At 46.1% G+C, this 24,002-nt stretch overlaps 2 protein-coding genes and 1 long non-coding RNA gene across 3 annotated transcripts; all 3 read right to left on the bottom strand.

Annotated features, from left to right (window-relative positions):
• Positions 1-2,667: 2,667 nt before the first annotated feature.
• On the bottom strand, positions 2,668-10,356 carry LOC148378474 (uncharacterized). The gene is made up of 2 exons (XM_088367886.1): positions 9,649-10,356; positions 2,668-5,734 (listed from the first exon to the last, which is right to left on the bottom strand). Exon 2 carries the CDS (start codon positions 5,399-5,401, stop codon positions 3,335-3,337), a length of 2,067 nt encoding a protein of 688 aa, XP_088224012.1. The 5' UTR covers positions 5,402-5,734; positions 9,649-10,356; the 3' UTR covers positions 2,668-3,334.
• Positions 7,804-17,138, bottom strand: LOC148378473 (janus kinase and microtubule-interacting protein 3-like). The gene is made up of 5 exons (XM_088367876.1): positions 17,079-17,138; positions 16,949-17,017; positions 16,795-16,872; positions 16,505-16,738; positions 7,804-7,812 (listed from the first exon to the last, which is right to left on the bottom strand). Exons 2-5 carry the CDS (start codon positions 16,970-16,972, stop codon positions 7,804-7,806), a joined length of 345 nt encoding a protein of 114 aa, XP_088224002.1. The 5' UTR covers positions 16,973-17,017; positions 17,079-17,138.
• Positions 17,139-17,270: 132 nt separating this feature from the next.
• LOC148378472 (uncharacterized) lies at positions 17,271-18,117 on the bottom strand. The gene is made up of 3 exons (XR_015855859.1): positions 17,773-18,117; positions 17,588-17,686; positions 17,271-17,498 (listed from the first exon to the last, which is right to left on the bottom strand). It is a non-coding gene; the product is annotated as an uncharacterized LOC148378472 (long non-coding RNA).
• Between the last annotated feature and the right edge of the window lie 5,885 nt (positions 18,118-24,002).

Genomic DNA, 24,002 nt, shown 5'->3' with positions numbered 1-24,002 from the left:
GTGTTGTGATAAACAAATAAACATATTAGTGATTAGTGACATATTTGTGATAAACATATTAGGCAGGATAATCACATATGTTAACGTGACTGCCCACACTGTATTTATTTATGGTTATTTGTTAAATCGAGTACTGTTAGACATGAAATAGGAAGTGTTTAACATAAATGGAAGACGAAAGGGGTACTCACCATTGTAGCTCCTGCTGGTCAATGATACGAGCCTCTTCTTGCAGTGGAAAACATACAGCCAACAAACACCGTGGAACCTAAAGGAATGAAATTAAACATTAACATTTAGCCTCAACCAACATTCACAGATACAACGCAACGCAAACTACACAAACGTAAATCTTTTTAAACACAATGAGTTGTACTTACCGTGTACGCTCTAGACGGTCCAGTTGCAAGCGGAAAATAAAGATATTTCTGTTGATAATCGTCGTGTTTGTATCCGGTGTCTCGCTCAAGGCCATTGCGCCCACAGATTTGAATTTTGGCGAGAGTTCAGCCTATTGACGTCATTTCCGCGGTGTAATACCCGCATATCTGAAACGGCAAAGTTAAGAGTAGAGTTAAATAAAGTTTTTAGTCAACGCAATAATTTACAACCGTTGACCAGTCGAAATAATCGTCGAAATTTGGCGTCTGTGGCTGGAAGCAGACGCCGAGTTCGACATTCCTCCCAAACGCCACACTCCCTTGCTTTTCAGGGCTAAAAAAAAACAGTTGTAATTACCTTGTACGCTCTAGACGGTCAAGTTGCAAGCTGAAAACAAAAATATTTGCCTTGTTAGTCATCGTGTTACTAACAGCTGTGTCTTGTTTGCCAGAACTGCCGCTTTCCTACTTCCTGTTGCAAGCCACGCCCACGGATTATAATTTTGCCGTGAGTTCCGCCTATTGACGTCATGTCCGCGTCACATGACTGCGACGTAATATTATCTAAAACTGTTTGTGCGGTATTGTGTTGTTCTGTGCGGTATTGTGTTATTCTGTGCGGCGTCGTGTTGTTCTGTGCGGCGTCGTGTTGTTAGTGCGACGTCGTGTTGTTCAGTGCGGCATGGTGTTGTTCAGTGCGGCATGGTGTTGTTCAGTGCGGCATGGTGTTGTTCAGTGCGGCATAATGTTGTTCAGTGCGCCATAATGTTGTTCAGTGCGGCATGGTGTTGTTCAGTGCGGGATGGTGTTGTTCAGTGCAGGATGGTGTTGTTCAGTGCGGCATGGTGTTGTTCAGTGCGGCATGGTGTTGTTCAGTGCGGCATAATGTTGTTCAGTGCGGCATAATGTTGTTCAGTGCGGGATGGTGTTGTTCATTGCGGCATGGTGTTGTTCAGTGCGGCATGGTGTTGTTCAGTGCGGCATGGTGTTGTTCAGTGCGGGATGGTGTTGTTCAGTGCAGGATGGTGTTGTTCAGTGCGGCATGGTGTTGTTCAGTGCGGCATGGTGTTGTTCATTTCGGCATAATGTTGTTCAGTGCGGCATAATGTTGTTTAGTGCGGCATGGTGTTGTTCAGTGCGGGATGGTGTTGTTCAGTGCGTTATAATGTTGTTCAGTGCGGCATGGTGTTGTTCAGTGCGGCATGGTGTTGTTCAGTGCGGCATGGTGTTGTTCAGTGCGGCATAATGTTGTTCAGTGCGGCATAATGTTGTTCAGTGCGGCATGGTGTTGTTCAGTGCGGGATGGTGTTGTTCAGTGCGGGATGGTGTTGTTCAGTGCGGCATGGTGTTCAATGCGGAATGGTGTTGTTCAGTGCAGGATGGTGTTGTTCAGTGCGGCATGGTGTTGTTCAGTGCGGCATAATGTTGTTCAGTGCGGCATGGTGTTGTTCAGTGCGGCATGGTGTTGTTCAGTGCGGCATGGTGTTGTTCAGTGCGGCATAATGTTGTTCAGTGCGGCATGGTGTTGTTCAGTGCGGCATGGTGTTGTTCAGTGCGGCATAATGTTCAGTGCGGCATAATGTTGTTCAGTGCGGCATGGTGTTGTTCAGTGCGGGATGGTGTTGTTCAGTGCAGGATGGTGTTGTTCAGTGCGGCATGGTGTTCAGTGCAGGATGGTGTCTTTCAGTGCGGCATGGTGTCGTTCAGTGCGGCATGGTGTCTTTCAGTGCGGCATGGTGTCGTTCAGTGAGGCATGGTGTTGTTCAGTGCGGCATGGTGTTGTTTAGTGCGGCATGGTGTTGTTCAGTGCGGGATGGTGTTGTTCAGTGTGGCATGGTGTTCAGTGCGGCATGGTGTTGTTCAGTGCGGTATCGTGTTGTTCAGTGCGGTATCGTGTTTCTCAGTGCGGTATCGTGTTGTTCAGTGCAGTATCGTTGTGTTGTTCGTATTGTGTTTAACACTTAGCCTCTAACACTTAGCCTCTAACACTTAGCCTCTAGCATCTAGAAGGTAAATAAATAGGAAGGAAGGACTCACCGGTGACGTCTTCGCCCACGTCCAAGCGTTGTACTTTGTATTTTCATCCTTCTGACAGTGGAAAACATAGCCAACAAACACCGTGGAACCTAAACGAATGAAAGAAAACTATCATTTGGCCACAACCAACATTCACAGATACAACACAATGTGACGTGCGGGGTTGAGGTTAAAGGTTGAGTGAAGGGCCCTCGTTGTTAGGTTCAGATTCAGCAAAAGGATCAGCAGACAAAACCAGTGAGACAGAATGTTGAGTCTTTTCTCGCGAGGAGTGCAAACAGACTTACATCAATCCAAAATACACTAAAGGTCTTGTTTACACTCCTCTCTTTTTATTTAGGAATGCCCTACCTACAATGTGAGACTAGCCCCTGATAGGTGGGGGGGAAAGCGTGGGCTTTGTCTCAGGAGTGAAGAAACGAGATTCTATGTGAAACTAGAAGTCGCGGACAGGATCCCACGAGAAATGAAAAGTGAATGTTATGGGCAACAAAGTAGTCATGTGAAAAGAGTGCATAGACAAAATGACATGTGCAGACATCAACATCTTGGATTCCCAGATGTGTAGAAGGTCAGGAAACGCCAGACAGCATCGTTTGACTTGTTGTGGACTGGGTGATGTCTGCAAGAAAAACAGCAAGCATTCTGCGCAATAACTTTATTAATAAGTACGCATTAGGGAACGCATGATAACACATATATACAATTTATCTAACAATTCCCCCCTGTTTTATCATAAGTTCCCGGAGAACAACACATCACCCACATGGCCACTTCAAAAAGATTTTCAGCCGAGGGATCACATTTCGCAAGAACTAACTTACACACAGGAGGAAACTGAGTCTTATTCGGCAAAGCTAGGGTCAAGAAACAAACCGGACAGGTTCACCACAAAAGAGTCGCCGACCGGGTCGTCACTAGAGAAGGAACCCGCGTCGAATCGAAAGGTCATCCCTTCGGAGCAACGGGAAAGTCTCAGCTGGTGGAGAGATAGCAGTTGTAATTAGTCTGTTAATTAGGGATCGGAGACAAGGGATGCAACAACATCCACACAAGGTCAAAATGGCAGAAAAAACGGCTATGGAGACCAGAGCAGAGGAAACCAGGGTGCGGTACTTTCCGAACACGTCCAACCAGTCGGTCCAAACGTCTGTGTTCACCCCACTGTGCTCCTTCATCTCCCCGTTCAAGGTCCGCAGGCCCTCAAGGGCCTGGGACAGGCTTCCGCCGGCTGCAGTATTATTCGGAATAAACGTGCAACATTGCTCACCGAACATGGCGCAGACACCGCCCTCCTTTGAGAGTAGCATGTCAAGGGCCATTCGATTCTGGAAAGCCATGAGGGAAGTAGCGGCCAGTTGGGAGTGGACCGCCCTGAAACCCGCCCCGGACCAGTTTCCAAGCCTCTGCACGTTGTAATGGACGTAGTTAATCCTGTCAACATTTTTGTTAATAGTACACCACCAACACAGGGCGGATTCAAAACCAGCTGCTATCTGATTCACCAGCTTATACTCATCCGGTACTCCTCTAGGAACACCAATGGCGTCAATGTAAGTTGGATTAGCCGCGCCCCGCCACTCGGCGCTTCGTTTCGTTCTCGGCCAGAAAACGGGAACCACGGACTTAGCAAAAGATGTTAGATCATAAGAGGACATAGGTAACAAATGAACAGGTAGCAATAGGGTCACCAAAGCACAAATTCCGGAGCTGTCGAAAGGCAACCTATCATAAAGTTTGTTACTATTACACCAAAACCAAACATCACTACGAGCAATGGGCAAAAAAGGGGCAGCGACATTGGTCATGGACGCACACCATAGAGGAGGCAGGGCGCCGAGCTTCTCACCGGTACCAGGCAATCTAATACATGTAAAATTACCCTTAGCTACATCGGACGAAAAAAGGGGTTTATATTTTGTCATAGAGGCAACAGGGTAAACCCTATCCCATTTAAAACAATCATGAGTGGGTGAAATGGACAGGCTTAACATTAAAGTAACAGCACACTTAGGACCTATATTCGCAGGTATGATTTTCAAAAGAGGTCTTGGACCCATGCATGCAACGCAACTGGCGCCAGCCATCTTTGCGGCCTGCCCAGCCATAAGAAGCCAGTTGTTAGTATGACCGCTTATCCCTGTGGAGGCCACAAAATAGCTGTCTACATCAGTGAGGAGCGTACTCGTGATATTCGCTCCTGCCGACAGGGTGTATTTATTTGTAACGGGACGGTCTGCGACCGACATTGTTCTATTAAGGTAAATAGCAATAGGAAAGCGAGGATCGATTCCAGAGGACCAAGCCCACAGTTGAAAACCCCAACAAGAAGTGTTAAACAAGGTGGCATTGGGAGGACGAATATGACCATCAGGGAGTGTAAGAGTCAAAAGGAGGCTTGTGCCCCGATTTATCAAAGTCACCCGTTTAGCAAAGAACACAGCCTCGTCACTGGAACCAGAGGGCCAATACCCTCGCATTTGTGTGGTGACAAGGGTGCCCCAGCCGGTGTTAACCGGGTGGCCAGTTAAATACCACCAATACCCGAGCCATCTATCTCCAGTAGTGGGGCGACCATTACGAAACCCTTTCAAACTTTTCAAAGGCAAAATAATAGAAGAAGATGTGTTAGGAGCCACAGTAAACATTAATGAGTTATTATAAGCCCAAGACAAAAGCCATGGTACACAGGTAGGAACACGGATGGCTCCTGGAACACAAACAACATGATCAAAAGGGGATTTAGCGTCGCGCTTATGTCTAGCAAGTTCTCCCCATGAGCCACATCGACTAGAATTAGCGTTAGCAGTCGCCTGAGAGAATAATGTTCGAGGCTCATGGTACTCTATCCCTCCAAATAAAGTAACCCCCGAAAAAAACACAATGGTAACACAACCCAGCAAAAGCAACCAAAAACACATGACAGACTTAGCGCAGGCCACAGCCTGATTAAAGCTCTCATCAAATGACTCTCTAATGCTCATGTTTTTTGGATCTCCTCAGAGTCAACACCCTGAGCTTCGGGTTGGTGTCTTGGAAATTGGCTTCTGCTAGCTTTCGTGTCAACCCTGGATCTTGGCACCAGGATCAGGCACTATTACCAGACTTTGCTCACCTTCCGTACTTTAGGTTGGGTCTGCAGAGATCACCTTTTTACAATGAGATAAATGAATCCACGTGTTGCGTTCGGCTATTTACAAAGCATTAGGTGTCGTGAGTAGTACCAAAAAAGGACCTTCCCACTTGGGTGAATGCCAATTCTTCCTCTTGATACTCCTGATCAAGACCCAGTCTCCCGGTACCACTTTGGGGTCTTCCTGCGGAGAAATGGGTTCATCATCAGTGTTATTGGTTAGATTCTTTTGACGTTCCAACATTTTTCTCATGTAATCCGCTAACGTGGCTTCCTCGGGGATCTCCCATGTGTTCTTGTGCTGAGGAAGCCTGTAGGGTCTTCCAAACATGGTTTCATAGGGAGTTAGCCCTGTTGTACTCGTAATATTTATGTACATTTTGACCAGGCCTAAGCACTGAGTCCATGGTCGTTTGGTTTCTTTCATACATCTCTTTAATCTGTTTTTTTATAGTCGCGTTAGATTTATGTAATTGGATTTAATCCATATGTATTGTCTGAAACGGATACAACGGAGTCAGGAATTTCCCTCCCTGAGGTCCTAAATTGCCTTGTGGGTTATGTTTAGCACAGATCAAAATTGTTGTGAAAAAGCTGCAAAGCCGTATGATGTATAAATAGCTTCAACTTGTTTCACCATACCCCCCGTCGAGACATGGGTGACCCCATGACCCGAAATAGCAGCCCATTTGAACAAGTTACGAGGCAAGACATGGAGCAGGCCCTCCGCAGCGGCCTTAGCGGATTCGTCAGCAAAAGCATTACAGAGAGAAACAGGATCAGAGCACGCAGTGTGAGCAGCACACTTGCAAACCGCCACCGTTAAAGGCAGCTGGACAGTGCCCAAAAGTCGAGTCAGTAATGTGGAATGGGTTGACGGGCTTCCCTGCAGAAGTTATCATGCCACGGTTGCTCCACTGCCGAGCAAACACGCGCACTGCAGCAAAAGCATACTGACTATCAGTCCAGATAGTGACGGATTTGTTTGCAAACAATTTGCAGGCCCCAGTCAAAGCAATGAGCTCAGAGGCCTGTGCAGACATAGTGGATGGCAGTTTAGCAGCCCCCAAAACCATGTCGGCAGTAACAATGGCACACCCAGTAAGGGTCACACCAGATTCATTTTTCTCAGAAGACCCATCAACAAAAACCACATGACCATCTGGCAGAAGCGTATCTTCCAAACCAGGCCGAGCCTTTGCAATCTGTTGGGCAGCATCGACACAATCATGGAATCCGCCGTCGTCAGGAAGGGGAATGAGAGTGGCAGGATTGAGTGCTGTGCTTCTCTCAACGGACAGATGCTGCTGAGACAGCAACGTAGCCATGCAAGAAAGATGACGTGCAGGCGACAGAAAAGTCACTCACTCACCACCCACTCACTCACTCACTCACTCACTCACTCACTCACTCACTCACTCACTCACTCTGACAATCAATTAATCAATCATCCAATCAATCAATCACACAGGTGGTAACTAATTCGTAATTATATTGCAAGCAATTCCTAATCCTACTTTACCTTCGTATAAGGCACAGGTGTCAAAATGTGCTTCACATTCATGTCATTACCCGAATTGCAAATTATCTTCCCTCTCAATAATGTTGTAAGATTAAATAGAAGACCAGTTCGCATTCGTCTGATTTGAAAGCGAGTTACTCGTCAGCCCGTTTTGCAACTCCCACAATATGAGGCGCTCACACATCTACTCGGGTATACCAGTCATACCAGCCCTCCAAAAGAAGCCATGACTACACCGCGGCCCGCGAACAAACGAGCCTGACACCCCTGGCACAAGGGATAGCCCTCTCATTGATCAATCGCGTATCCTAAATCATGCTTCTCCTCCTTTGAAGCGACTATGTACTTCAAACCCAAACGGCACCATTTTATAGGGAAAAAATTTGTCGAATATATTTGTCATCGACATAATACTGGTCGCAAATTTGCATGTAGAGCATTTTTAAGTTGTTGATCATAGACATCAGTTGAACACTCTTTTAGGACAGTGTCTAAAGTCTTCAAACAACTCATCTTGTTTTTTGTTTAGTTCGGCCAACGTCTGTGTAATTCGCTCTACGTTGGAATTTGATTTTTTTTTTTTTTTTTTCCTGCCCAATAGTTGGTCAATTTGTATTTGTAACGGCACCCCGTTATATTCCAATGGACGGCCCTGGAGCTTAAAAGGACTCCAGGTGCCTTTAACGCTTGCCCAATGTTTGGTCAAGGATGCCATGAAAACCTGTTGTACTTCAACACCTCTAAAATTATAGGAAGCAATGAGTCGCTTAATTTGGGTAAAAAGACGGAAAGGATGGTTCGCTTTGCCATGCCACAACATCTGTCTTTGTAATTTGATCATTTTTCTCATCTTCATTCATCACATTCTTAGCTGCATTCTTAAGCGAGCTCGCGCTGACACTGTGTCATCATCTTCCTGTCTGTGCAACAGCAAGTTCTTTTTTATCTTTTCTCTGTCTTCCTTACCTTTCAATTTTCCTCTCATCTGGGAAAATGAGAATGTACTTTTGCTTTTTAATTTTTAATTTTAAGTCTTGCAAAATCGCTATATCATTACTGCACTGAGATAAACTGTTAAACATATCTTTAAACAAAACCAATCTATGCTCCTGCAGAGACTCTTCAAAATGGGACCCAAATGTCAGATTACAAATCAAACCTCCTCCTTCACTCTCACCTTTTTCGATAGAACAGACTACTTAGCTAGACACTGTCATATCATACTAAATAATGGCCTGCAAATTAAATTTAGTGTTGTTGCTGTGGTCCCTCAAAACATGTGACTAGAGTTCGGACAATTACTAACCCCCATCAATTGATAAATTATCTCCTCACTAAAGTCCTAGCCTGTTAACCTATCTGCATCAAGAAGACATTTGCAATGCAGGGGATTAGAGAATAATAATAACACCATTGATTTCTAATCATTAACCTAATTTTATCCAGTTCTACAATGTATGTTTTCTCTTACTCTCACATTTTTATGAGGGTTGGGCACTCTCCTCGTCGGATGAGTTTCTGCCCACAACCGTCATATTAGTCTATAATTTCTAATTTTTACATTTAACAATGCAAATCTGATAAACCATTGTCTAGCACACCGTTTTCGTGCACCAATTTAACGCAATTCCATCCTTTATAACGAACTGATACACACAGACAAACATACACAGAAACAAACACACGGGCCCACAACATAGACATGACAATCTTCCCAGCTGATAACAAGGGTGGGGGGAGCAACTGAAGTGCGGAGAGCCTCGCCACCGCCACGTCGCATAATGCAACCACCTCTGTCCAAAATATGCATATGTCAAGATATTTTATATTTTCGGTGTCGACCCCTCGCATTTTAATTCATGTCGGGGTAGCGACTCTTGTTTGCTATTTTGATGTTCCCATGGTTCGTTTGTTTAATTTTCGGAGTTGGCAATTTGAATGGCACCCACAGTGTCCTAAAGTCAATTTAATTCACAGGACAGTGGTAAAATATTCAATGAGTGATAAGTCTCCTTTCCTCTGCTCTCACAAAACCACTGTTTATATAAAGGAGAGCTCAAACGAGATCACTCCAAGTCAAACCATACACACACACACACAATGCGCATTATCGTCTCACAGGCAAGCAGGGGAGTCCGCCCTCCCGTGGAACTTAACAAAATCTAAACTCTTCAACCTTCCCATTGTGTAAGAAAAACCCTATTCTTGCTTTTTCCCCAAAGCCAATATAAAACCTATCTTTTCACGGATAAAGAAGCCAAACCAGCTAAACCAGAGTTAAAAAACACCACAGATGGCAGCAGAAAGCTAACACTAACACCCTAGGAAGGTTAATTAGGAGGCCCACGACACCTCAGCGGAATTTAACTGCTCCAAATTACCTGTACTTCTCTAGAAAACAGATGGGTCCGCTTTCCCATGGAATTTAACTGACTTATCAGTCAGGGGACTCCAACATCCCAGCGGAATTTACTGTTTCTAATTGCACTTGATAGGGTCTAGAATTGTCAAGGTTTTAAGTGACCTCTTGTCACTGCACTTTCATTACTTTCAACAGAATCAAGATTCGTACTCACAGTCTGCTGGGCCTTCCCCCGGATGTTCTCGTCAACCACTCCAGCGTCCAACCGACTGATCGAGTCAGCCCCGTGAAAAGGGTTTCCTCAATATGCCTTGGCCAAGGACTTGTCCTGCGTCGAAAAGTCGGCCGGAGCCAGAAATAGTCCTATTGAGATCCCGGACGAGCCCCCAAAAATCTGTTAGGTTCAGATTCAGCAAAAGGATCAGCAGACAAAACCAGTGAGACAGAATGTTGAGTCTTTTCTCGCGAGGAGTGCAAACAGACTTACATCAATCCAAAATACACTAAAGGTCTTGTTTACACTCCTCTCTTTTTATTTAGGAATGCCCTACCTACAATGTGAGACTAGCCCCTGATAGGTGGGGGGGAAAGCGTGGGCTTTGTCTCAGGAGTGAAGAAACGAGATTCTATGTGAAACTAGAAGTCGCGGACAGGATCCCACGAGAAATGAAAAGTGAATGTTATGGGCAACAAAGTAGTCATGTGAAAAGAGTGCATAGACAAAATGACATGTGCAGACATCAACATCTTGGATTCCCAGATGTGTAGAAGGTCAGGAAACGCCAGACAGCATCGTTTGACTTGTTGTGGACTGGGTGATGTCTGCAAGAAAAACAGCAAGCATTCTGCGCAATAACTTTATTAATAAGTACGCATTAGGGAACGCATGATAACACATATATACAATTTATCTAACACTCGTTTTAAACTACTTTTTTGAAAAGGATTGGGAACAAGTAAGACGTATTTAATTTATTTAATGGGAAGTAGTAAGAGCTATTGAATTTAATCTATGTATTATATTCTATTGTATTGTATTCTGTTGTATTCTTTTGGATTGTATTCACACTAACCCCACTAAAACTTCAGCCCACAAAAACTCGCCTCTGGCGCCTAGCCTCTGGCACTTAGCCTCTAACACTTAGCCTTTAACACTTAGCCTTTAACACTTAGCCTTTAACACTTAGCCTAGAAGGTGAATAAATAGGGTTAAAGGTTGAGTGAAGGGACCTCGTTTTAAACTACTTTTTTGTAAAGGAGTGGGAACAAGTAAGACGTATTTAATTTATTTAATGGGAAGTAGTAAGACTTATTAAATTTATTTAATCTACTTTTCTTCCCAGGCAAAATTTGATGTGCTGCAATTCCAAATTTCCAAAGTGAATGAAGGAATGAAGTCCTTTAAATTATGATTTTGTATAAATACTAGGCATTAACACAAAATCGACGGCACAAAATGGGCAGACTTTACTTGTTTGAAAAGGACTGGTTACAAGACAGACTTTTTTAATTTATTTAATGGGAAGAAGACTTATTTAGTTTAATTGATCTATTTTTGTTCCCTGGCAAAATTCGATTTGCTGCAATTCCAAATTTCCAAAGTGAATGAAGGAAAGAAGTCGTTTAAATTATGATTTTGTTTAAATACTAGGCATAGACACAAAATCTACGGCACAAAATGGGCAGACTTTACTTGTTTGAAGAGGACTGGTTACAAGACAGACTTTTCTGATTTATTTAATGGGAAGAAGACTTATTTAGTTTATTTAATCTATTTTTGTTCCCTGGCAAAATTGGATTTGCTGAAATTGTATTTTGCCAAATCTTGCCTTGAGACCTGATAGGAAGTATTAAACGCTTAGTTAAATCAATACAAGTTGGTAATAAGAGCGAGTAATGTTGGTTGAACCGATGAATGAAGGTTGAAAGCAATTTAAATTATGACTTTGTATAAATACTAGATATTAACAGAACATCTACTGCGCGAAATGGGCAGAGTTTACTTGTTTGAGAAGGAGTGGCTTATTCAAAACTAAGATTTATTTAATCTGTTTGTTCCCAGGCAAAATTGGATGTGATGCAATTCCAAATTTCACCACATGATGGTGCCCAATTTTGACTTCATAGGACATATTAAACACTTAGCTTGTTATTATGTTCAAGGTAATCAGATTTGTTTATTATTCTAATGGCCTCTTCAAAACTATTCTGGATTACTACTTTGGATCTATTCTACATTACTTGGCAACAACATACTCTGTAACAGATTAGGCAGTATAATCATATCTGTTAACTTGAGAGTGCCCACACTCAATCTACTTATCGTGATGTGTTAAATCAATTACTGTTAGACATTATTTGTCTGATAATCTACCAAATCTTTGAATTGAAGAATTTGTGATTTAATTAATAGCTTGTTGTTATGTTAAGGGTAATCAGACTTGTATATAATTCTAATGGCCTTCTTTTGAAAACTATTCTGAATTACAACTTTGGATCTTATATTACTTTGCAACAATCTACTCCGTGACAGATTAGGCAGTATAATCACATATGTTAACTTCAGTGCCCACACTGTATTTATTTATGGTTATTTGTTAAATCAAGTACTGTTAGACATGAAATAGGAAGTGTTTAACATAAATGTTATGGCTACTCACCATTGTAGCTCGCTCCTGGTCAATGATACGAGCCTCTTCTTGCAGTGGAAAACTTGCAGCCAACAAACACCGTGGAACCTAAAGGAATGAAATTAAACATTAACATTTCGCCTCGACCAATTTTCACACGTACAACGCAACGCGGCTACACTTCTGCTATTACAAACGTAAATCTCCTTAAACACAATGAGTGTTACTTACCGTGTACGCTCTAGACGGTCCAGTTGCAAGCAGAAAATAAAGATATTTCTGTTGATAATCGTCGCTGCTCAGTGGCTCACGGCCATCGCGCCAACAGATTTGAATTTTGGCGGAGGTTCGGGCAATTACGTCATATCCACGGCACATGACTGCGACGTAATACCCGCTTATCTGAAACGGCAGTTAAAAGTAGAGTTACATCAAGTTTTCTTGGAACCTAAACGAATGAAAGAAAACTATCATTTGGCCACAACCAACATTCACAGATACAACACAACGTGCGGGGTTGGGGTTAAAGATTGAGTGAAGGGCCCTCGTTTTAAACTACTGTTTTGAAAAGGAGTGGGAACAAGTAAGACGTATTTAATTTATTTAATGGGAAGTAGTAAGACTTATTAAATTTATTTAATCTACTTTTCTTCCCAGGCAAAATTTGATGTGCTGCAATTCCAAATTTCCAAAGTGAATGAAGGAATGAAGTCCTTTAAATTATGATTTTGTATAAATACTAGGCATTAACACAAAATCGACGGCACAAAATGGGCAGACTTTACTTGTTTGAAAAGGACTGGTTACAAGACAGACTTTTTTAATTTATTTAATGGGAAGAAGACTTATTTAGTTTAATTGATCTATTTTTGTTCCCTGCCAAAATTCGATTTGCTGCAATTCCAAATTTCCAAAGTGAATGAAGGAAAGAAGTCGTTTAAATTATGATTTTGTTTAAATACTAGGCATAGACACAAAATCTACGGCACAAAATGGGCAGACTTTACTTGTTTGAAGAGGACTGGTTACAAGACAGACTTTTCTGATTTATTTAATGGGAAGAGGACTTATTTAGTTTATTTAATCTATTTTTGTTCCCTGGCAAAATTGGATTTGCTGAAATTGTATTTTGCCAAATCTCGATTTGAGACCTGATAGGAAGTATTAAACGCTTAGTTAAATCAATACAAGTTGGTAAGAAGAGCGAGTAATGTTGGTTGAACCGATGAATGAAGGTTGAAAGCAATTTAAATTATGACTTTGTATAAATACTAGATATTAACAGAACATCTACTGCGCAAAATGGGCAGAGTTTACTTCTTTGAGAAGGAGTGGCTTATTCAAAACTAAGATTTATGTAATCTGTTTGTTCCCAGGCAAAATTGGATGTGATGCAATTCCAAATTTCACCACATGATGGTGCCCAATTTTGACTTCATAGGACATATTAAACACTTAGCTTGTTATTATGTTCAAGGTAATCAGATTTGTTTATCATTCTAATGGCCTCTTCAAAACTATTCTGGATTACTACTTTGGATCTATTCTACATTACTTGGCAACAACATACTCTGTAACAGATTAGGCAGTATAATCACATAGGTTAACTTGAGAGTGCCCACACTCAATCTACTTATCGTGATGTGTTAAATCAATTACTGTTAGACATTATTTGTCTGATAATCTACCAAATCTTTGAATTGAAGAATTTGTGATTTAATTAATAGCTTGTTCGGGGTAATCAGACTTGTATATAATTCTAATGGCCTTCTTTTGAAAACTATTCTGAATTACAACTTTGGATCTTATATTACTTTGCAACAATCTACTCGGTGACAGATTAGGCAGTATAATCACATATGTTAACTTCAGTGCCCACACTGTATTTATTTATGGTTATTTGTTAAATCAAGTACTGTTAGACATGAAATAGGAAGTGTTTAACATAAATGTTATGGCTACTCACCATTGTAGCTCGCTCCTGGTCAATGATATGAGCCTCTTCTTGCAGTGGAAAACTTGCAGCCAACAAACACCGTGGAACCTAAAGGAATGAAATTAAACATTAACATTTCGCCCGGACCAACATTCACACGTACAACGCAACGCGGCTACACTTCTGCTATTACAAACGTAAATCTCCTTAAACACAACGAGTGTTACTTACCGTGTACGCTCTAGGCAAAATTGGATGTGATGCAATTCCAAATCTATCTGAAACGGCAGTTAAAAGTAGAGTTACATCAAGTTTTCTTTTTTAATCAACACAATCATTTACAACCGTTGACCAGAAAGAATCGTCGAAATTCGACGTCCCCCACAAACGCCACGCTCACTCGCTTTTCAGGGCAACAAAAGTACTTCTTTTTAAAAACGATGAGTTGTACTTACCGTGTACGCTCTGGACGGTCCAGTTGCAAGCAGAAAATAAAAATATTTCTCTTGTTAGTCGTATGTTACCATCCGCTGTGTCTTTGTCAACATCGCCGCCATTTTCCTACTTCCTGCTGCGAGCCACGCCCACGGATTTAAATTTGGGCGGAAGCTCTTTCCATTGGCGTCGTTTTCGCGTATAGCAAATCCGATTGGTTGGGAAGGGGGCACGGTTATGCAGCCGAGGAGTCCTGTGATCGGTGGGATGTAAAGTAGGCGTCGACGTGGCAGACGTCAAATAGCAACCGCTGTTTTGTTTAGTAGACTTACAGTTGTTATGCATTGACATAATGGCGCACACACCAAATAGATTTAAATAAATTAAATAATTCTTCTGCCCACTCTCTTTTAAACAAGTTAACTCTCCCCGCGGATTTGAATTCCGGCGAAAGTTACGCCCATCGACGTCACGTATGTCACGTGACCACGACGTGGCAGATGTCATATAGCAACCGCTGTTTTGTTTAGTAGATTTACAGTTGTTATGCATTGGCATAATGGTGTGCACTCAAAATAGATTTAAATAAATTAAATATTTCTTCTGCCTACTCCCTTTTAAACAAGTTAACTCTGCCCACGTCCATTGACGTCTTGTCTGCGTCACGTGACCACGACGTAGCGACGTCATATAGTAACCGCTGTTTTGACCAGTAGACTTAGTTATTATGCGTTGACATAATGGCGCACTGGTTAGCATGGCCACCTCTTAAGCATGATGATGCGGGTTCGACGCCTGATCAATGTTAGCATGGAGTGAGCTGAAGTGCATGGCGCTGAAGATTTGAATCTTTGAAATGCGCTGAGGTCTGACATATCAGGCAGAATGGTTTGCCATCACGTTCAACAAAAAATAGAAACTTTCCCACTCTGATTAAAACGTCCTGTGTTCATCTACGTATTTTCGTTTTGCTGTGCATCTTTTCCCTGCCATTTCGAGAGCCCAATTGACACTCATAGTTTAAAGAAATGTGTTTGCCCATCCTACTTTGTGGAATTTCACCACATGCGCTTTTGACCAAAATACCAAATTGAACTCAAGTGAAGCCAACACGCACAACCCCCCCCCCCCCCCCCCACACACACACACACACACACAAATGTTGATATGAACATAAAAGAGCCGCATGCGGTTCGGGAGTTGCGGCTTGGCCAAACCTGTACTATACAACTTTATTTGTATAAAATTTTCACAACAGCTGTCACACAAACAAAGCGGGAAAAACCGAAGACGTGCGTGTTCCGCCCACGCTGGATTTATTTGCACCTTTGAAAAGACACCGTATTGCCGCAGATGTGGCAAAGAGTACTTTTGGGCATCTGAGACGGAAGGATGTCCAAAGCATCACGTCACCTGCTCTGGTAGGCATGGTGGTGGGACGTTGAGGTCAACCGCTTTGGGGTTGGCTGACTCTTTGATCGCAGGATGCCACACACTTGAAGACAGAAGCAGAAAAGCAGAGCTAAATGCAAAATGTACTCACCGGTGACTCCAATTTTTTTCCCCCCTGAAGAAACAGCTGGACGGGTGGCCCCGGCTGGCCAGTGGGACTCTTGTTATTCTGACCCTTTTTAGTGCGCGTTTGGGGCAACAACCGTTTTTTGTGGCGCTCTCTTCTGGTTCAAAAGTGCCCTGCATGTGAATTTGCTTTTCCTGCCTTCTGATTGGATGAGCGCCGGTGTGACGCGGTGCCTCTGTCACCGTGGCGGGGGGTATACGTTGGCATCGGAGCGTCTGCCAACGTCTGAGACCGGCTGGCAGTGTATCGGAGGTGTCGAGTGCGGTGCCGCTGGAGCTCACTCACCAGCTGGTGTTAGGGCCACAGAATGAAGGCCAAGGAGAAGAATAGAAAGAGAAACAGAAACTTCTCCTCCAATTGTTTGATTTGTCTCTTCTGAGCTTCGATGAATTCTTTCAGCTCTTTGTTCCTCTAGGACGGACAAATGGAAAGTGGCATTCAAAAGCCAGTAAGCGTGCAAGTAAGTGCCGGGCTGGCTTTGGGCCCTTACCTGTTGCGCGCTGTGCAGCAGATCCATTCTCTCTTGGAGGATGCAAGCGTCGCGCTCCCTCAACTCGCACATCAGGGCTCGCTTCCATTGGTCCACGGCGCTCCTAAGCTCTTCTCTCTGATCCGCCGTCAGCACGTCATTCACGCCAGCGTGGCTGGCTTTTTCGCCGTCCGTGGCGGGGCAGTCCCGCTGCGGTAGCGCCTCGTACAACATGGCCTCCAGCTCCAGGATCCTCTGGGCCGCAATCCTCGTCCATCAGTGGTCCGGCGGGAGATTTGAGGGCGGCTTACCTTATGAGCCTGGTCCATGGAACACTTCCTGAAGTCCAACTCTTCATCCAGGTAGCCCTTCTGCTTGCAGAACATATCCTAGCACAGCTCAAGGTCAGAATTGTTGGGGCACATTGCCGGAGTTCCCCTTGGCTGATGTCGCGTGTCTGTCTACCTTCTCACTTTCAATGTCCAACATCTTCTGTTGAAGTGCTGACTTGGTCACTTTGATGTATTCTAACCACTGAGGAAAGGCTGCTGTCACATAAGCAGAATGCGAGAGCGTGCGTGGACGTGCGCGTTACCTTCTCGGCTAGGGTGAGAAGGGTCCTGGCGTGAATCACGACCACCTGCTCCTCGTTGGTGAGATTCTGCAAGAGCCCAAAGGCACAGCGTCAACAAGCTTCTTTCAGCGCAAAGCCTTCCAAAAGTCACATTTGAGCCGCCGAGTCTCGTGGAGTGCGAACATAAGGAGTTCGACATACACTTACGGCGTTATAGCCCAGGATGTCCAGCTTCTTCATCAGATCACTGATGACGATGTCCGGGGGAAAGGCGCAAGGAGCAATGTAAGGTGTTCTGGGACCTCGGGTTAAGGTTAGGGTTGCGAGGGACGCCTTACGTACGCTCACGCCCTCGGCCTCGCAGTAGATCTGCAAAGGGCTGAGGCCGTCTGGGAAACGGACTTGCAGAAACTTCAAGACGGGGGAGCGCCACTCCCTCTCCTGAAAGGCAGAGGCATGCATCCGTCCGTCCGTCCGTCCGTCCGTCCGTCACATCTCTGGCCTCAACACGCTTGTGCGAGTCTTCCCACCTCCAGCTCCAGGATGCGGAACTCAAGCAGTTCGTTTTGGTCTCGGATATCCTGGATGTGCTCTTTCAGACGCGCTTCTTCCGCCTCCATCCGCCTGACCTGAAAAGACAGTCAGACCTCATCTGCGGGGCTTCCCGACAGGTGTGACGCCAAGCGACTCCGCCCAGCGCCTTTCTTTCCGTCACCTTTTCGGCCAACTGCTGATTGCTCTGACGCAGCAGCTGCTTCTCCTCCACCCACTTGACATTCTAGAAGAGACAAACGCGTGGACAGCTTTGGAATGTTGTGTCATTTTCATCCACAAATTCTTTGGTTGACTGGAAAATGACATTTGCTTTTCTCCGCATTTTCCCAGCCACGTTCGGGGGGGGGGGTTGGTCCAGTAATGCCAGACGGATGAGTGACTGAAGAATGTAGCTATTTTGTCTGAGAAAAAGGTGTGCTCATTGATGAGCTTACCTGTCCTTGTTGCTTCAGCGCTGACTCCAGATCTGCTACTCTGCTTTGATAGTGACCCATTTCTACCATCAGCTTTTCTCTGGTCTGAAAGGAGGAGGAGGGAGGCTCCTCCTCCTCCTTTCAGACCAGAGAACACCCGAGGCTGGGTGAGAACGGGGAGGCTGCGACCCGGCCGGGGGTTGCGGGAAGGGGCGCCACCTTGATCTCCTTCTCGGCGTCGTAGTCCCCTTTCGCTGGTCTGGGCTAGCAGAGCGTAGGCTCGTTGCAGCGCTTGATATTCTTGCGTCAGCTGGCGGTAGCGAAGCTCCGCCTCTTCATGCACACACCAATGCAACACAGCACTAGTACCAGAATCAGTCAGACCGGCGACAAAGCACCCGCGACGCAAAGACGAGTCCGATTCCAGGCTGAAGAGGAATGTTTGGTGTCAATACGCTGGCAGGAATGGCGGGCTACCTCTTCGGGTTCCGTGTCGGGGGTTCTGTCGGTGTGAAAAGACAAGGACGATCCGTCCGAGTCCACCAACACGTCTTCGTCGTAGCCGTAAAATGTTTCGATGACCTGCGGGCGCGGAAGCAAACATCTCTCTGAACAAACTGAAGCGACACCTCACGATGAATCGACGAGAGGAACGATAGCGAGAAAAAGGCCATTTCATCTTGCGCAACACCAAGCAGCCGCAAACAAACAGACTCACCTTGCAGGACCTCACGCTTTGTTCCTCCTCAGAGATTCTCGACGTCGGTATCGTAGCAGCAAATCTCTCTCCTGTCGACACAAATAATCCGCCTTTGAGATTCTTTGGATGCAAAGGGAACGAACGGCTCCGGCGCAGAAACAAACGCGACTCACAATGACATTTCTGACATGAGCTCCTGTCTCCAGAGCCTGAAAAACACGTCACCGGCGATGATTGGAGGGACGCTCGTCTTTTCCAAAAGTGACAACTACAGGGTGTGTCAGGGTTTTCCAGATTATCTTTATCGTATCATTGTGTTGCTTTGACTTTGACTGCGACCTGTAATAAATAATATTATTTATCCCTTATTTATCCCTATCGCTTATCCCTTCCTACACAAAGTCGTAAAACACCCCTTGCTATGTTTTGACTAGAGGTCAAGGGCTTCCTCTATTCAATCCACTCTTACACCCACCCTGTTTCTCTTAATTAAAATGCTCGTGCAGGAGCCGAGAGTCAGACTTCATTCGTACAACGGATGGACTCTCCACCTGCAGGTGTCCAAAAGAACTTACTTGTCTCCCGTGTGGTTCTTGCAAAATAAGTTGGAGCGAGCGCAACTCTAACAGGGTGCATTTTGCCACTAGCTGCCTACGGACAATGACGCCGCGCTCGCGGCTCATGGTTGACGGGCTGAGCAGCCGGGCAAGTCCGTCGTTTTCAGCGCACAGCGAGTGGCAAAGGCGCTGACAAAACGGGAGCTTTGAGCTGCTGAAAACGGCAAAACAAGTCTAAAGCGTGTTCAAACGCGTGCGCACAATGCTCCTGCTTGAAAGGTCGGAATTTAAGGGGCCAATTTTTTGGATGGCGGCCGCCGGCCAAGCTTTGGACGGAAAAGGTTTCCTGGCGACAGCGAGCGAGCGCGGCGCTGCCGTACGTGCACCGAGTCGCCTGCCTGAAGACCTTGGACAAGTCGTCGATGATGTGCCGCTGCTCCACAACTTGAAGGAACTCCATTTCACCGTCCTGCTGGCCGCAACCGCGGTCCAGGTCATTGAGCGAACTAGGCCTTCTCTGTGGAACACAAATGCAGTGGACTCTGTTGGCACCCCGCCGTTGTCCGCGTCGACTTACCAAGCTTGCCATCTCCTCGTTCTCCTGGGTGACAAAGCGCACTTTGTTTTCAAGGCGACACAGCACCAGCGAGAGTTCTTCATTCTTCCTGCTCAGGCGTTTGTTTTTGTACAGGAGTGGCAGAAACTGGCTTTCTGTTTCTCTCAGTCGCTTTAGCTGCAAGCATGAAGTGCGGGATGTGAAAGACGCACAACACGCGGGCCAGAACGTATCCATTCCTTTTGCATCGGTTTGAACGGAATCGTGGCTTTGGCTCCCAATAAAAGACATCTACCAGGCAACCGACTCGCCGCGCCGCTCAACTAATAAGCAAGCGCAATGGGTGCCTCGCTGGATGGCGCGCATCAAACGTAGCGCAAACCTTCAAGCGTGCCGTCAATAAATTACCAGTTCATTGCGCTCTTCAGAAAGCAGGGCGTTTCGATCCTCCAGTTTCCTGATGACTGCGCTGAGCTCAGCGATTTTCAGATGAAACCGTCGCGTGTCCCGATCCTCCTGAGACTGAAAACGCCCCGCAACACACACACACAAGCACTCGTTCAAAGTTCAAAACTGTTTTTGTGCTACCTTCCTCCAGCAACGAACTAAGTCATGCGTACTGCAAGTGTGTGATGAGGTGGCTTACGCAATGAAGAGGATTGCTAGTAGCGGCGTTGACCCCACTTCCAGGGTAGTTTAGGCCCGCCCTTTGGGAATCCCTCAGGGCAGCGATCTGCTGCTCGGCAGCCTGAGTCTGCAGCTGAAGGCGGTGGACGTGGCCGGCCCCAGGGCTTCATCCAAAACACTAACCGCTCTGTCTTTCAGCTTGATCTCATCCGTCTGGATGTACAAACGGGGAGCGCTCAGGCAGGCGGGCAAACTCATTTGCCAGAATTGTGACAAAAACAAAGAGAGCAACCGGCCAATTTTTTTCTTGAATCGACTAGAACACCTTTGCTGTGACAAAAGCGAAGCGAGCAACCGGACATTTTCTTCTTGTGAAATAGAATAGAATAGAATGCCTTAGGTGTCATTGCACTGCAGGTATACAACGAAATTGGGAACATAGCCACGCACCGCGCATCTGATCAGTCCTACCAGTCGGCGGATCTCCCTCTCGCAGTCTCTCTTGGTTCGGCTCAGCTCCTCCCGATGCTGGTGATGAGCCGATCAGAGCTCGGCCGCTCGGGACTGCCAGGCCTGCTGGGCCGCTGCCAGGGCTTCTTCCGCGCTCCTGGTGGAGGCGACACCGCTCGGTCTCCCGACACCGCCGCGTCTCCTCCACCTCCGCCAGCAAAGCGCCCCCCCTCCTCACCTGAGCAGACATTGCGCCACACCGGGCCGTTGAGACCGCAACGGAGCGCCGCGACGCTTACTGGGGACAAGCTACACAATACGGTAGCGGCCGCATCGAAGCCCGACGTGGCGTGCGGATAGTCAGACACGGATAGAGCGGATCACCTTGTCCATGGAGCCGTCCCTCAGGCTGAGGACCAAGGCATTCAGTCGCTGGATCTCTCCATCTTTGATTTTGATCACTCTCATCAGCTCCATTTCATGCTGCCGCAGTAATGTCTCCCTGGTAATGGCTAACTCTTTCTGCTTCTCCTCATGGAGTTTGCTTTTGAGTTCCGTCATGGCGGCGGTGGCACGGTGGTGCTCCGCCCGCAGGTCCTGACTTCTCTCTCTCTCCAGACAGCTGACCTGACATGACTTAGACTTAGACAAACTTTATTGTCATCTTGTCTGCACATGGTGCATACAAAACGAAATTCCGTTGCATACGTCTTACAACAAAGTAGTGATATTGCAGTTGAATAGAAGTAACATATCCTATGAAAATATATATATATACATATATACTATATATATATATATATATATATATATATATATATATATATATTAAAAATAAGTATAAAGTGCAGCAGTGATAATTATGCAATAGTGCAAGTAGGCAAAACAGTATTCAAGAGTGTGCAGAGGAATGCTAAACCATGTATTAAACTTCTATTTAAAGGGTTTATACAAGTTCAGTAAAGTTGGTAGTGCGAGATAGTGCAAGATAGAGGTCCGTAGTGTCATAAAGTACAGTTCTGTGAATGTGTGATGCAGAGTTCAGTTTAGAGCTCAACAGTTCTAGTGTTCAACAGTCTGATGACAGCAGGGAAAAAGCTGTTGCAGAACCTGGTGGACCTGCAGCGGATGCTGCAAACCTCTTCCCAGAGGGCAGCAGGGAGAACAGTCCATGGTGGGGGTGTGATGGGTCATTGATGATGTTACGGGCACGGGACATGCAGCGCTGAGATGAAATGTCCTGAATGGAGGGAAGAGGAGCCCCTATGATCCTCTCTGCTGTCCTCACCACTCTCCTCACGTTCTTCCAATCGGAGGCGGTGCAGCCTCCACACCACACAGAGAGACAGCTTGTCAGAATGCTCTCTATGGTGCTCCTGTAGAACGTCCTCATGATGGGTGGGGGCAGGTGGGCTCTCCTCATCCTCCGCAGGAAGTACAAGCGCTTCTGTGCCCTCTTGACCAGTGCCGTAGTGTTCATAGTCCAGGTGAGGTCTTCTGTGATGTGGACCCCCAGGAATTTGGTGGTGCTGACCACCTCCACAGCTGAGCTGTTGATGATCAGTGGAGCGTGGTGAGGCTGTTTTTTCCTGAAGTCGACGATGATCTCCTTCATCTTCTCCTCATTCAGGATCAGGCTGTTTTCTCTGCACCAGCCCACCAGCTGCTCCACCTCCTCTCTGTAGTCCAGGTCGTTGTTGTCTCTGATGAGCCCCACCACCGTTGTGTCGTCTGCTGACTTCACGATGTGATTGGTGGTGAACCTGAGGACGCAGTCGTGTGTCATCAGGGTGCACAGCAGGGGGCTCAGGACGCAGCCCTGAAGGGAGCCTGTGCTGAGGGTGATGACATCAGAGGTGTTCTGTCCGACCCGGACTGACTGAGGTCTGTTGGTGAGGAAGTCTAGCAGCCAGTTGCGAAGGGGGGTGTTGAAGCCCAGGTGTTCCAATTTTCCTACCAGATGCTGTGGGATGATGGTGTTAAACGCTGAGCTGAAGTCCAGGAACAGCCTCCGCACATGGGTGTTCTTCTCCTCCAGGTGAGCCAGGCTCAGGTGAAGAACGGAGGAGATGGCGTCCTGAGTGGAGCGGTTTTGCCGGTCGGCAAACTGGAACGGGTCAAATAATAGGGGGAGTCTGGAAACGATGTGACCTTTAAGCAGCCTTTCGAAGCACTTCATCATAACCGGAGTCAGTGCAACAGGCCGGTAATCATTAAATGAGGTGATTTGAGGTTTCTTCGGCACCGGAATGATGGAGGCAGTCTTAAAGCACGCCGGCACTGTGGCTTGGCCCAGCGAGGTGTTAAAAATGTCTGTGATGACCCCAGCCAGATGACTTGCACATTCCCTGAACACACGCCCAGGAATGTTGTCGGGGCCAGGGGCCTTACAGGGGTTGACTCTCCTCAGGGTCTTCAACACATCGGCGGAGTCAAGGCAGAGTACCTCCTCTTCCTGATGGGGGACAGTTTTAACTGCTGGAGTGCCGTTTAGTGCCTCGAACCTCCCAAAGAAGTTATTTAGACCATTTAGAAAGTCAGCATCAACTACACCCACCGGGGGGGGGGAGGGTGAGTTGTAGTCTGTAATCGCCCGTATGCCTTGCCACATACTCCTGATGTTTTTGACGTCGTGGAAACGATCCTGAAATTTTCGACTGCGGTCTCGCTTCGCTATCCTGATGGCACGGTTCAAGTTGGCTCTCGCTGTCCTCAGTGTCTCCTTGTCGCCAGACTTGAAGGCAGAGTTCCGCGCTCGTAGCGTTTGACGTACCTCCTCAGTCATCCAGGGTCGTTGGTTGCTCCGGGTGATGATATTCTTAGTGGTGCTGACGTCCTCGGTGCATTTGTTGATGTAGGCTGACACAGTCATGGCACACGCATGTCTAATCTACATCGGGAAAACTGGGAGGGAGGGAGGCAGGCAGGGAGGCAGGCAGGGAGGCAGGCAGGCAGTGTCTGTCTGTTGAGGTTTTCACCTTGTTCTTCTCCTGCTGAAGTTCTAACTGGACGTCCATCAGTTTGGTTCTCAGCTCGTCATTGGCGGCCTGAAGGGCGTCCGTTCGCTCCGCCTTGGCCCGCCCTGCC

This window comes from Syngnathus floridae, unplaced genomic scaffold (genome assembly GCF_059516105.1).
Source record: "Syngnathus floridae isolate MCC-2025c unplaced genomic scaffold, RoL_Sflo_1.0 HiC_scaffold_42, whole genome shotgun sequence".
Classification (NCBI taxonomy): domain Eukaryota; kingdom Metazoa; phylum Chordata; class Actinopteri; order Syngnathiformes; family Syngnathidae; genus Syngnathus; species Syngnathus floridae.
This window is presented reverse-complemented; position numbering and strand designations above follow the sequence as displayed.

Bases quoted from the DNA above. Each gene is read 5' to 3' on its own strand.
- LOC148378474 (XM_088367886.1), bottom strand. From the start codon at position 5,401: ATGAGCATTAGAGAGTCATTTGATGAGAGCTTTAATCAGGCTGTGGCC.
- LOC148378473 (XM_088367876.1), bottom strand. From the start codon at position 16,972: ATGTTGGACATTGAAAGTGAGAAG. The intron at 16,873-16,948 runs GTAGACAGACAC...GAGCTGTGCTAG, and splicing joins TGGACATTGAAAGTGAGAAG to GATATGTTCTGCAAGCAGAA. The intron at 16,739-16,794 runs GTAAGCCGCCCT...ATTGCGGCCCAG, and splicing joins CCATGGACCAGGCTCATAAG to AGGATCCTGGAGCTGGAGGC.